This window comes from Rhagoletis pomonella, unplaced genomic scaffold (assembly GCF_013731165.1).
Source record: "Rhagoletis pomonella isolate Grant_MI unplaced genomic scaffold, Rhpom_1.0 Rhpom_scaffold_00002, whole genome shotgun sequence".
NCBI classification, from domain to species: domain Eukaryota; kingdom Metazoa; phylum Arthropoda; class Insecta; order Diptera; family Tephritidae; genus Rhagoletis; species Rhagoletis pomonella.
Window position 1 is genome coordinate 73,548,265 of NW_023458556.1, and position 15,204 is coordinate 73,563,468.

The following is a 15,204-nucleotide window of genomic DNA, read 5'->3' on the forward strand; positions in this document are numbered from 1 at the left end:
GTTTTCACATGAAATTTTGACACACCCAAAAGTGAAGTATAAAATAATTAGATAAAAACAAATTTTCAATCAAACTGATTTGTGTAGTTCAGGGGCGTCTTTTGGTAAATGTTCTGGAGGCTGTTTTAATATATCCTATCTTATTATATATTTCTTAGCTTTTCTACATTCTGAGAAGTTGAGAGAATGAAGTCTAACGTTCTTTTTTGGTCAACTATGATTTCATTTTTTGCAATCATTAGTTCATTTCCTTTGAGGAGTCACAATGCCCTTACCGGCTATACCGATTTTTTGGAAATTTCGGACACAAATCTTCCAAGAATGGTTATAGGCTAAAACAAAACCGATATCTAAAGGGGGTGTGGAACCTCCTATACAAATCGAATGGAAGTATTTATGGTAGAATTCTGGAACTTGGTATGGATATATGTATGTATGTATATGAAGTCAATCTCAAGCTCATGGAAAAATATGGGTTCATTGGAAAATGCAGCGTGCCACCGTAGAACTTGGAATAGAGGTAAATGAAATCAATCCGAAACCTATGAAATATGGGGGTATATGAAAACGATCTCGTAGCCAGCTACGAGAGCTAGCGGTATAAGACATATAAACTAAAATTCTGGTGACGCATAGACCCCTCAGGAAGCATTCACATAGAATACTGAGATGAGGCATTTTTACAATGGAAATATGTAGAGAAAAACGGGCGCGACCTTCTGGAAAGTAACACGATCACAGGGTGTATCCCCAGAACCATGTTAAGCTAAACTTTGGGGGATTACATTCTTGCCAAGACCGACAGGCATAAGCTGAAATTGCGTCGCAAGTTTTACGATCGGCTTGGGTAAGGTTTAACCAATTAACCCCCCTTTGTTTTTGCCGCTACTGAATTCTATAAACTGTCAGCTTTCACATAATTTAAAATGTACGTGTGTATTTAAAAATGTCATGAAAATTGTATTGCTAGCTTCATTTTGCAAAAATGTTGCAAACTTTTTCACAGCCTGAACAGAATACTACTTTGCTGAGGAAATGTTGTGTAATTTCACACTTATTTCACAGAAAGAAATTTTATATGCAATTTAACAGCTTTTTCACGTGAAATAGGAATAAAATACTATGCTTAAGCACAAAGATTTTTAAATCGACAAAAAATTAATAAGAACAATTGAAGGATTTTAGATATTGGGTATGGTAGCACGAAATGTCAAAATCTGCTTAATTGTCAGGTTGTTAAAATGGCGACGAAAAAGTGACAATGGAACTACCTTGTTTTTTGTATCATGCATATGAAGTAGCAAGCTTTCTATATGTATAAATTTGTTTGTAGAACTTTTAAATAATTTTTTTTTTTTTGTAGAAGCCTTTGAACTGTACAAAGTAGAATTTAGGAAATTTAAAAATTTATACAAACAATTTTGTACGTAGAAATAGAAAAATTGTTACTTCACATGCATGAGCACCTGGTATTGGGAAATGAGAATATCGTTCTTTACAAGTAAAAACTGATCATAATATACTAAAAAAGGACATTATATGTATGTGGATAAACCATGGACTGAATGATAAAAGCTGCTATCATTTGATGGTTGTTACGCTTGATTATTTCATGTTCTGCAGATTTTCCAATCTTTAAAAGAAAAAAATTATAGATACTAATTGTCTTGGAACATTTTGCACTCAGTTTTTAAACAACCAAAACTATAAATTTGTACAATATATTCATGTGAATCAAGCTGCGTTTCATGCGTGGAGGAGTCCAAGCACAACCATTCATTCGTAGGACATGGCTTAGCCCGCGTGGCCGCTGTGCATTGATACGCGACACTATGTCAATATCGTTTTAAAGTTCATACACCTCATTATTCCATCACCTAAACTTACATATTTTTCTTAGTGTATAAAATTTGATTGGAACTGAATTAGAGAATGCACACATAGCAAAGTGTTCATTCATCTGGAAGCTAATTCAGTATTGAATTCAGATTGAAAAAAATATAAGCCACACTACCAGACCAAAGGAAAATGAATGAAATCCTACTTGTAAATATTTCATGATTAAAATTTTAAATGATTTCACAGTTTTACAGCTCTGATATGGAAATGTCAACGTATCGTTTAAAGGCAAATTAGATTTGTTTCTGTACAAAGCAGATGCACGTACATACGAAATAGAAATGTTTCTATTTTCATCTGACACACAGATAGAATCATCTGAGTTTAGTTTATTTCGTTTTCAAAGAATGTATTTTTAAACAGTTAAATAAAGACTGTGAATTTGACAGACATACGCAATTACACATTTATTGAAAAAGTCACGTTTACAGATGCAAATGCATATCGTGTAAGAACACCTTTATAAATACATATGTATGTATAACTTCACAGCCGTTCTAAGCGGTTGCTGTTTTTAGATGATATAGGTGCAGATAAATACATTGTGAGTCCATCAGACCGATTAGTATTAGCTCTTTTTTGAAATAAAATGACTTTAAAATATTCTCTGCATAAAGTAATTAAGAATTTGCACGAATAATATTGCATACTTTCCTACGAACGCTGCATTAAAAAAAGTATTTTAACAGCCGCACTCAGAAACGTTCCTTAAATTACCTCTAACGGGCACTTAACTAATGATCGTTAAATCTGTTAATTAATGTTTCCTCTCAGAGTTAAAAATTATGAAATAAAAAATTTAAGTATGGCCCTAGTTACGGCCCTTTAGTTTTGTGGCATCACTCACTTTTTTCGTTCAGTTTGAAGTAAAATATAAAAATAACTATTTATATCATTTCGCGCGCACTGGCTCAACAGACGCAATGGCTGAGTGAGCAGAGCACTGGCGTGCCATTCGAGAGATTCGAGTTCGAGTCCTAGGGCAGGAACATTTTCTACTTTCTTTTTTTATTTATTAATTTTTTTTAGTCAATTTTTATAAACTGTTTTTGTTGAATTTTTTGCTTCTTTGATCTAATTTTCTTTTGATGTATAGATTTTATTGCTAAAAAAGAGGAAACATTTTTTTTTTTAATTTAATTTATAGACAAAAGTCTTTATATTTCTGCAACTATCTTGAAAGCTCGTTTCTTTATTTCGAATGAGTAATTGAAAGATGTGCTAATAGTGTTATTATATTTATCGTTTAGCAATAAGTTTTCTAAAAACTAAACGAAATGAAAAAATTTTTTTTTTTTTTAAACAGGATAAACTAAAAAAGGCGAAAAAAGATGAACAAAAAAGTTTCCAAAAAATAAAATAAAAAATATGAATTTTTTAAGCAGTAAAACATAAAAAATTTAGTTATAAACAAATTCGTTGCCGAGGATTGAACTCAGATCTCTTGAATGGCACGAAAGTGCTCTGCTCACTGGGCCATTGCCACTGTTACAGTAACGTTATCGAAATTGAAATTTATTGAAAACAAACAAAAAATTTCAAAATCATTCGATAAAAAGTTAAGTAAAGGTTTTTGTTTACTTAACTTTAATGTTCATTAAATGCCTTCAACGAATCATTAACTGACTCTGAGAGGGAATTTTTTCAAATCGTTACTGAGGGACACCTTAAGTAATCATTAAACGACTCTGAGTGCGGCTGTAAGAGTATTTTCAATGTATCGAAAGAGAAGTATCGATACTTACTAGCTATCGGATTGAAAAGCGTCGAGTAAAAAAATACTTGGTATCCCAACAAAAGTATGGAGTATTTACTTTTACTCGCTGGTTTCGTTTGATCCCAACTTGGCACAGTAGAGAAACGAGTGGCTTGTTTGATGACGGGAGATAGACGAAGTATCTCATATCCCTCATTTGCCACCAGACTCATTCGCTTTGCTTCCTTATCCAATTTGGAAAAGTCACAACAGGCTTCGTGGTTTTTTTTACCGATGATTTCAATATAAAGACACGAATTTCGATACCATTTCGGTACTTTTTACTCGATAGTTTTAAAACGATATTTTTTTTGTTATCGAGTGCCAGAACCCTAGTAACGTATCAAATGTCATAAGCTCAATTTACAAAGATAATGGGACTAACAATTCTTCCCGATATAAATTGGACTTTAAAAAACAGAAATTTGTACTATCTTTAGAATTGCATGTGACCAGTGGAAAAGTTGTAGGCCTTTTCGGGGAATAGGGCGAGGTGACACAACGGCGGGGGGTGAGCGGACCCTCAGATGGGGGTGCTGGCGAACCAGGAAACGTGGCCGATTGCCGGATGGCACGCTATGCACACGCACTGAATCTGCAGCACAATATTCCTCCTATGTCGATAGGAAACCCGATATGCCCGCACCATGTCCAATCTCACAAAGGAAAGGCGGAGGTTTTTCGGTTTTTTTTTTAAATTTATTTACACAGCTTAGTTAATTAATTGAGTAAGGGTTTGTGCTCAAATTTGCGCGGAAAATACGAAACTTTATGGGGAATATATTGCAAAGAAAAGCGACTGCGTGAAACCAGGGTGGAAAAAATTCTGACATATACAACGAAATGTCATTCCTTCTTATTCCCTTTGGTGCGCTGTCAAAGGGTGCCTGCCTTATCGGCATTACTACGTATATCGCTACTTAAAGTTGTTTAAACATTAGGGGAGGTTTAGACTTCAAATATATTAAGTACAATAATCCAATAATTCAGATAGAGATTTTAAGCTAACTACGATATGCAAATAAATGGATATAATAAATATGTTAATATGATTAATGAATGCGTGTGTACAATACGCATATAATTTTGATAGGCATATGAATAACTACGTACAATTAATGATTACATTTCAAATAGAGTAGTTCAAATATGTGCAGAAATAGGAATTCAAATGCAATTCAATGAAATGGAAAATGCTATGCTAAGACGAATTTATACGATTTTGGGTATCTGACTGGATAAGCAGTGCTCGCTTAGCCAGAATCCGTGGTCTCGGTGTTTTACGACAACCTCTACGTGTAAAAATAATAACAGATTTGCGCTTACGCAATATGTTACTGTTTGGCCGAGCTTCTCCTCCGATTTGTGGCGTGCGCCTTGATGTTGTGCCACAAAGGGGGTCCATACAGTTTTACGCCGACTTTGAACGGCGATTGTTTTTTTTTTTATGAGAAGCTGTTTTTCGTGGCAGAAATACACCCGGAGGTTTGCGCACTTCTAATCACTACACTACAGCTGCTTACATACGACTGCTTTCTGAGATATTGGCGTTAAAGTTTTTGATGTGTTATAACTTTACTGTTGTTGTAGTATTGGAAAGAGTTGTCTACTGTGGAAAAAAATCGTTAGATTACCAGTATTCGGCCCTAATTTAACTGTAATAAACGCTTTCGATCGAAAAATATGTTACCTATGTCTTTTCTGAGTTACGCTCTTTTTGGAAAAATAAAGGAGATCATATTCTTGTCCAGTAGCCCAAATTATGCAAAAAAAACTCCTTTAAAAAAGTAATTTTCATTTCGTAAAATTGTATTTTTAAACGAGTAGTATTTAGTTTCTTCAAGCGATGTATTTCAATGTACATACATACATCATGAAAATTTTGTACAAATTCCTTAGGCGCCGAACGCCGCCGCCGCCGCCGCCGCGCCATATTTTCGTAACTCGGCGGCGGCGCGTGAGGAATGACAAAAATCGGCGGCGGCGGCGGCGTGGCTCGGCGGCGTATACCTCTAATGCATATACACTTTTGCCAGGTTATTTAAGATGGCAATGGAAATATGCCTTCTGACAACCACCAAATCGTAATATCAGAAGATAAATGCGTCACTGAAAATCATGAACGTGAACTGTTGGTGAATATGTTGGACCAAAATGTTTCAATACAAAAAATTAATTTTGGGCGGGACGAAGTTCGCCGGGTCTGCTAGTATTAAAATAATAATTTACAAAATAAATACTTTATTAAAATACAACTTTAAGTTCTTATTCTTATCCATTTTCAAAACTATTTATCGTATAATGTTATTAAGGAAGCATATTATAGTTTTCTTGCATGTTGAGAACAAATAAGGGAATACATACATATGTAACATATGTACTTTTGGCGACCGCCGTAGTAGAATGATTACAGGTGCGTACTTCCACTCGGTAGGCCTAACGTTAGATTTGCCAGAGCATAATCCAAAATAGCAGGCCTTTGAGTGTATTTCTGCCTTGAAAAACTTTCTAATAAAAACATTTGCCGTTCGGAGTCAAAGCAAAAATGTAAGTGCATCCATATGTGTTGCAACAAAAGAACATACAACTCAAATTTGAGAAGCGCGGCCAAATACTTAGCATCAAATATTTATTTGTTTACTTATTTGAAGGGAGATGACAATCTTCCGATTTGAACCGTTTCAAATTTTTGATTTTCAAAATTACTCAGTGAGGCCAAGTTTAATCAAAATGTAGGGTAACCACCAAATAAAAGTGGTGTATAAGGCGAGTTTAATGAAAATTGTTTGTATGGTAAACTCTGAGTTTAAGAGCAGATTTTAGCGTTAAACACCAAAATGGCCTATAAACTCGAGTTTATGGCTCAATGAGAACGTAATAATAGATTTATAGTATAAAAATAAACATGTAGGTATAGTAATTCCAAAATTAGTGAAGGTATAAATTAAAACGGGTTTGAAGGCTAAAACTGTTTAATGACCAATTTTAGTCCTTAGCGAGACCTTTTCAGCGACATTAAGATTTAAAAAATTGGATATAAAATAAGAAAGTTATAGCAAAAGACGCGATTTAGCGGTTTTTAGCGGGTGCAAAAAAAAAAAAATTACACCCAAAATTTTCTCTCGACATAAGTGTTTAAATAAAATTTACACACTTTTCTTATGTCATGATACGGCTTAATGTACATACATACATATCTCTTTCTCTGCACGATTCATTTCGTTTGTTGTTTCGTCTGTAACTACTAAACGACTGGAGTGTACTATCGCCAAAGTGAACTCAGTTGTTTTGTTTCTGTATTGTACCGAACTGTTGAAGTAATAAACGAAGCGAAATAGTAACGTACAATATATGTAGTTTATTTTCGTTCACTGTCTTCAATATATGCAGTTGAGTTGCAATTGAAAAATTAGAATATGCTTCCAACAGTTTTCTCGTACTCGGCACGTCTGAACTCAGTGGTTAATTTGAGTGTCAAACCCCAGTGGGCTCAAGAAGAAGTATTTTTAGGTGATATGGTGATCTCTGAAAAAGCAGCTGCATATATGTATGTAAACCACTTCAAATAATTTATGCAACTAATGCAAAATACAATTGCATGATTTTTAAAATACACATACAAAAATTTAATATATTCTAACAGCATGATTTCATCGAAAATTCATATGTGACAAAGCTTATAATTCATATCAAATGCACATTACCTTGGTAATTGCAAGGTAACTTCGTGTCAAACACTGCACAATTCCTCCAAATGTTTAATATTTAATGGCACAAACAAATTTATTGCTTGCAAAGGTTTAAAATATCGCTACAACATGCGAAACGTGCAATGAGAAACGTGAAAATGACAAAGTTAGAAAAAAGGCAAGCAAGATATTGCAATGCCATTCAAAATAATCGGAATTAAGCATTCTACTGCTGACTAATGATAATAATACAAGTTTTATAATGAGCTAAATGCACTCATGTATTTTTCATAATAATTCTAGCAAAAGTTAATGCTTCAGGTGTGCAAACCTTGGCTCTTCATGCAATGTATGTATATTCTTTTCATTTCTTCTTTTTTGCACCGCAAACTTTCCTATCCAACAATTGGCCAACGAATGGGCCTTTCTGCGATGGTTAAATATCGCGTTTTATTCAACGAGTCGGCACTAGTACACATGCAAACATGCACAGAAATTATATATTTAATTTTATTTTTCCAAATTAAGTCCTTACCTTTCAATAAATATTTTAATTTAAATCGTCAGCTAATTTTGAATGCATGCAGCGTCACTATAAGCTTATTTGATACATTGTACTTCCACCTTCAATAAATAATTCACACAAAAAGTTTAGAAGGGAAAAGAATATGCACCCGCTTTTGGGTGAGGTATAACAGTGCAGCAATCACACCTGTGCGTGACGTCGAGATTGTGTGAGCAATTTGTGTGCGTATGAATTTTACGAAATTTAATGACAAACAAAAAGACATACATATGTACATAAGTATGTATGTATGTACATACATAAATTATTTGGCTCATTGAAAATGTTGAAGGAAGCATGCCGTATTCTAATGTGTTAAAATATATAAATTTGGAAAACTTGTGCGGAAGTTGATTTACCGTTTTAAATGTGCATTTGTACATACATAAATTTTTATAGATGCCGATGCAAAGAAACTCGGTAAAAACATGCAAATACAAAATTTATATACATTTTATGCTGTATTCTTATTTAATGTTTATTTTTTGCATACAAAATAGTCTTTATTGCAATATAATTCTTTCTTACAGAGCCAACAACAATTGGCAAACCAATTTTGCATCTATAAATAAATCGAATGAGAATTCACCTCAGACAAGTAAAAAGCAACGTGACTGCGGTGAATCTGCACGTGATAGCTTAGCATACTCCTGCCTATTAAAGAATGAACTTCTAGGCACCGCCATTGAGGACGTGAAGGCGGTTAGTGATGAACGCAACGAGAACACCTACACACCAGCGGCGAAAAGAAGTCTTTTCAAGTACCAATCGCCCACAAAGCAGGTGAGTTCAATGTCGTCACTAGCGTCTGGGCTGCACAGCACGAAGTTGCAATGTATTTAGCTTCAAAACATAATTAAACCTTTTCATAGAAATAAGTGTATTGTTTAAATGCATAGCGTGAAAGTAGAGTTACTTATGAATAACTGCATATTGTATTAATTAAACTTAATGCACAAACGTTTAATGCTTGTTAGGTATCCATTGCATTCATAAACTACAATTTACCAGCAAATTAACATGTGAGGGCTATTATGGCTTTATTCTGCAGGTATCTGTTTCTTGTATAAAATGCATTTATATTTCGTTAATCCCTTTATAGACATGGTTCACAGATAATACGTTCTGAGTTGCTGAAATTAACAGCGAGCACCGAAGCTGAATATGTTTTGTAGTGAACCCGCATGGCGTTAAAACGCCCAAAATTGAATTTCAAAAATCTTAAAAATATTCCAAATATTAGTTAGGATTATAAGCGATCCGAGTGCCATATTTCATCTAAATCCGTGCAGCCGTTTCTAAGTGAAGAGATAGTCTCGCATAGGGGACGTTTTTAATTTCTCCAAAATTCAAATCAACTTATATGTACCGATAAAAAAGTTCTTAATTAAAAAAAAAACTTTATCGCACATCTACAGGCTAAGATCTTTGACGAAACCTCTAATTTTTTAAATTCGAAGAAAAAACGGCGCAGATCGAATGACCATGAAAAAAGATGCCTTCTCGTATAATATAAGTACATACTTATATACCTAGTTAGATCGATATGACATTTCGAAAACCTGCCCAGGCTAATAAAAGGTGTTTTAAACTAAAGCTTTCATTAATCTCATTCGGTTGGCAACCTATAGCTTAATATTTCATTAAACTTGTGGATAAGTTAACTGAATTCGACTTTCCAAACAGGTGAAATCCTTTTCAAAAGCATTTTCAAACCACAATTTTCTTAAATCTCTTTCGTCTGACATTGTTATACACATGTATTTCAATAAACTGATGAACTAAGTGGAATTTTATTGTTTAAACACGTTTAACACGTTTAAACACCCTCCTAAATAAAGGTTAGAAATAAGAGTTTTCAAACCCATTTGGATTGATGCCCATATTTTAATAATTCATACAACTTATTGAATAATTTGAATGTAACTTTTTAAGCACGTGGAAACCCTCTTCAAACATTCCAAATGTTCAAACTAAAGATTTCTTAACACTCTTTCTTTTGACTCCCGTATTTTGATATTACAAATAGTTTTTGTATTAGCTAATTAAATTAGACCTTTCAAACAGGTGGCACCCTCTTCAAAAGTATTCTCAAGCTAAAATGTTGGTAACTCTCCTTCGTTGGACATTGCGACAAATATTTTAATTAACTGATGAATTAAGTAGAATTTTATTTTTTAAACATGCGGCAACCCCTGTAAATATAGTTCAGAAATAAGGATTTTTCAAACCCTCTTCCAATACCTCAAAAATATTCTTAGTGTTCAAACTAAATATTACTTAACGCTCTCGCGCTTAACATCCATATTTTTTCAAATTACTACCTTCTGAAAACCCTTTCGTTTGGCAACAATTTGGTGATATGTACGTATTTCTCTTACCGAATTCGCTATACTTAAATTGAATTTGATTTTAATTGAATTTGATTAAAAAAACAAAGCTTTTCAAACCCATTTCGATTGATACCCATTTCGTAATAAGTGATTTATTTTTTAAATAATTTGAATACAATTTTTAAATGGTGGCAACTCCTTTTAGAAAAGTAAGAAGTTATAGTACATTGCAGTCCAAGCCTTTTAATATGAAAGATCATTTTGGAAAATCGAACGAACGGTGCGGGTATGATGGCATTGATTATTAAATAATTTGAATTTAATTGTTAAAACAAAACCAGTTTGCGCATCTACAGGCCAATCGCTTTAATTTGACACCCCACTTTTGATTCAGCAAATTTTAATCAAAATTTTCAACTTTTTAATCAGATTTTAGAATTTTTTTGAGTATGCAGCTTTGCAGCCGAATGTACAATCCAAGTTCGGAGTTAGTCAGAAATCGCGTTGGGTTTTGAGAATTTTTTTTTGTTGAAGGTGTTTTGCATTTTTTCCATATAAAGTATTTTCGAAAAAAATTTTTTGTGTGGAAGAGGTGCGTGAAAAAAATGCCAAAAATCAACTGTAATTCCTATTTACTTGCACTTTATAATAAAATGGATTGGACTACAAATCTGCAAACTCAAAAAATTCTAAAAAATCTGAATAAAAAGTTGAAAGTTTTCATGAAAATTTGCTGAATTTTCGCGAGTTTTGCACAAAGTTTAGGAGTTATATTTTTATGTTTTTTGTTGTAGAATGAACCATATTTTTTATACGAAATTAGCGGAAAAATATTAGAATGAAAATTGTTGCATATATTGTGAAAAATTTGCTGTGCCAATACTTTGTTCCGGCAGTGTACATATTAATAATGACAATAAGACAATTTCAAATTTAAATTAGCTGAAAAATTATTACCAGCTTCAGTTGTCATGGAAACACCAGCTTTTTATAAAAATCATCAATATTTTTCACATCCTCAAAGGGATTCAGTAGCGCATTTCAAGGTCATTGAGCACCCTGCACTGGTTAAGGCCCGTATGCAGCTCTAAAGAAAACGGTCAAGAAAAAATTTCCATTATTTCGTGTGTGTGTCCAAGGAAGTTTGACATCTGAGCCTGTTGCCTCACTCTTTCCTCAAGAAATAATGGAACGGGAATATATTTCTTTGCAAACCTGTGTTGCTTTGTGCTCTTTTTTCACAAAAAACTTTAGAAAATGGTAGTAGAAGCCGTAGCAAATTTCTTAAGAACTGCGTACTGCCTTAAGGAAATTTGACTCGAGAAAATTTCTTACCTATTTCTTGTACGTCATACTGGCTTTTACAGTAGAAAATTGAAAGATCATGTAGATATTACAAATACCAAAAGGAAAAAAACTAAGGGGGGGTGCCCCGTCTTCAACGATGACATTTTTTGCCCCCATACAAAATGTAGACCACTCGAATACATACATAAATATGGGTGTTTTCTACTATAGTAGGCTCTCAATAAACACACATTTTTTGTCATGAATAGTCATCAACAATACCAATCTAAAAACAATAAAAATATTTTCCACAAATGTTATATGGTAAGTGTATAGCGATTAAAAGAACCCTTTCGGACGTTCCCAAAATGGAACTCGTGTCGAAGATGACTGATGATTTTTACAAAAAAAATTATGTAATCACTAGCTTATACCCGCGGGTTTCACCCCGCGCTTTTATACAAATATGAAAAATAATTTAATGATGTTAGATTTTATTTATGTGCCCATTTCGTTATAGCTCGTTATTTTTTAAGCGAGTAAAGGTATTTAGGCCGTTTGAAACTATAAAATTATAAAATCTCGTCTGCGCGCTGTTAAGTTTACCTTAAAATGGTTCCAGGTATACGACGAGTGAACGTGTAACCTTCTTGGAGGTGCCACGGCGGGTTCTAATATTTCCAACTCAAATTTAGTAACCTGGCCTTGATAAACTACCACTTCTCATTACTGTAGCAAATGCCTCAAGAGAGCTTTAGATTATAAGGCCGAACCCAGCTCTCCCTTTTCCATTAAATGAAATTTTTTATGTCAGTACGGCACTTATAAAATAAATCTCCATAACAAATTTAAAATACTTCGAGAGATTTTCAATCCTTCCAGAGATATGCATTAAGAAGTTTTTAGTATGTATGAGAGGCGACATGCCTCCTTTTTTAATAACTCACATTTTTTCCATGAGCAATTGATACATTTTGTATACACAACCATACCAAGTTCCAGTATTCTTCCACAAACACTTCCAGGGATATGTGACAAGAAAAAGTAAATTTTTACTGGAAGTGCCACGCTCCTTTTTCTTATAACCCTAATCTTCTTCCATGAATTTAGAATTGATTTTACATACCCCAGTACCAAGTCCCAGTACTCTACCATGAACACCTCTAGAGATAAGCAGTATAAAACAGTAAATTTGTACGAGAGGAACCATGTCCCCTTTTCGAATAACGCAAATTTTTCTCTATGAGTATGGCATTAATTTTGTATAGACATCTCGGTGCCAAGTTCCAGTCCTCTGCAATAAACACTTCCAGAGATATGCAGCATAGAAAAATCAATTTGCATGGGAGTTGCCACACCACCTTTTCCAATAACTCTCATTTTTCTCCATGAGTATGGTATTAGTTTCACATACATACATACATATGTATTTCCATACCAAGCTTGAGTGCTTTACCTAGGGCTGCCAGATATCTCTGTTGCCAAACCGGGACACTTAAGGGGGGGGAGAGGCCTCTCGCTCCCTTCCATTTCGTTTCGACAAAAATTACGTACAAAAGGATGTAGTGAAATTTTATTTTGATAAACAAAAACAAAAACATAAAAACATGAGATCATGAGATTATTACAACGTACATCAGCAAAACAAAACAATTTATCACAACTAAAGCACAGAGAACTTTTCACAATGCATGTACCTTTTTTGTTCCTTATAAAAATACAGTTTATACTAAATACACCAGAAAACATAAAAATAAAATTTCTAAACTTTGTGCAAAGCTCGGGAAAATGCAATAAATTGCATACAAATTCGCAACTTTCTATTCAGACCTTTTTATAAAAAATTTTAAAATGAAGTTTTGCAGCCCATACAAATGTAGTTTTTTTTGGTATTGTTTTTATTGAGAGTTTCTTCCATACAAACTATGTTCGACATTGTTTTGTATGTGGAAGACACTGTCAGCAAAAAAAAAATAATTGCAAAAAATCAACGAAATTTTCTGGTAACTTGAGACTTGCACTTTACTAATTGGCTCAAAAGCTACATTTTCAAAATGTTTCTAAAAGATCTGATTAGAAATTGTGATCAGATGAAAGAGTCTCCGAGCCAATGGTTTTGTACGGCACGGTACTTATAAGTAATCTAGGTCTCACGGAAGAAAAAAAAAATTAATTACAACGTAACATTAAAATATTAGTCATTTGTTTCGTTGCTGTGAACTTGTTTCAAAACATCTGGCTTTTGCTACGCCAACATTAACTTGAAAAATACGCCAATATTAACTTGAAGCGCTTTGCACTTAACGCATGCTTTTTCATAATTAAGTTAAAAAATATTTAAATTCCATGCTGCCTGTAATGGGATTTGAACCCTGACGCTCTGGAAATTAGCAAATTGTGGCAAGCATCTTCGTGCACTCAGCTACAGCCAGACATGTAAATGTGCATTCATATGTTCAGTTTGATTCAACACCACGTGTGCGTGGTATGAAAGTATTGTTTTTAAATACGAAAATTTTAAAATGATAATCAAATAAAAAATATTCATGTTTACTATGCGTTGTTTCCCCCAGTAAATTCATAAAATTTTTCTTAATATTACAACGCGTTTTATCTCTCAGTGTAGTCATTTTTATGCAAAATTTGTGCAATCAAATCGAAATCCGGGCACTTAAACGAAACTCGGGACATTTTAAGGTTGGACCGGGACACCGGGACAAATAGTCTAAAACCGGGACATGTCCGGGAAAACCGGGACGTCTGGCAGCCCTAGCTTTACCCCAAACATTTGAAGAGATATGCAATATGAAACTTTCAGTCAGTATGGGAGGTGCTACGCCTCTTTTCCAAAAACGTCAATTTTTCTCCGTGAATATGAACATGATTTCACACAGTGTTGGAAAACTGTTAATCTGATTAACGATTAAAAATTAACGATTAAAATTTTAATCGCGTTTGACGATTAAAATTAATTAGTCGTAATCAACTGTACGATTAATGATAACATTTTTTGAATCGTTAATCGCTGGCTGCGATTACGTTTAATTAATTTAAAACATTAATCGTTAATCCAATTAAAAATAAAATCTGATTAATTTGTCTAGTTTGTCCGAGTTTGAAACCAAACACCAGTTATAGTAATTATTTTGTGTTTTACGCTTATAAAAAGCACATAATATAAAAAAATTATAATTATTGTTCTATTTTTGAATTTTAATATTTTAATAGGCTTGTCCGATCTTGCATCCTTTAGTGCAAATAAAACAAAGTTATTCCACTATTGTTGCCCAACGTTTCGCTAAACTCATTAGCATCTTCAGGGGCTGGTTGTTTATTTTCACTGTATCAACAATAAGTACAAAAATTACAAATATGCATTAACGTTTGACAAAAATTACATAAGGAACATACATGTATGACGTGCATATGAACATAAAAATGGCAAATGAATTATAATATTTTACTACTTACAGAAATTTCTATTATAACATAATTAATTACTTAATTTTAATTCGGTACCATCTATTGTGGTAGTCTTGTCAATACTGGTAATTGCTAAAATTCGTCATAAACATAAAATGTATGCAGCAGCAATGTCATCGGTATCTTCTTTCTTGTTTATTGTTTTTTCTCTTTTTTGCATTATTCTTAGGCTCTCCAGTGTATACCTTGTCT

The 15,204-nt window shown here is 33.5% G+C and overlaps 1 protein-coding gene across 2 annotated transcripts in view; it reads left to right on the forward strand.

Moving 5' to 3' along the window:
* LOC118734051 (fizzy-related protein homolog) overlaps positions 1 to 15,204 on the forward strand; it is a 194,590-nt gene that overhangs the window by 71,648 nt on the left and 107,738 nt on the right. For both annotated transcript variants that reach the window (XM_036463746.1, XM_036463747.1), the window contains one exon: positions 8,440 to 8,692. In XM_036463746.1, coding sequence (XP_036319639.1) covers positions 8,440 to 8,692 — 253 coding nt within the window. The remainder of the gene's footprint in view (positions 1 to 8,439; positions 8,693 to 15,204) is intronic.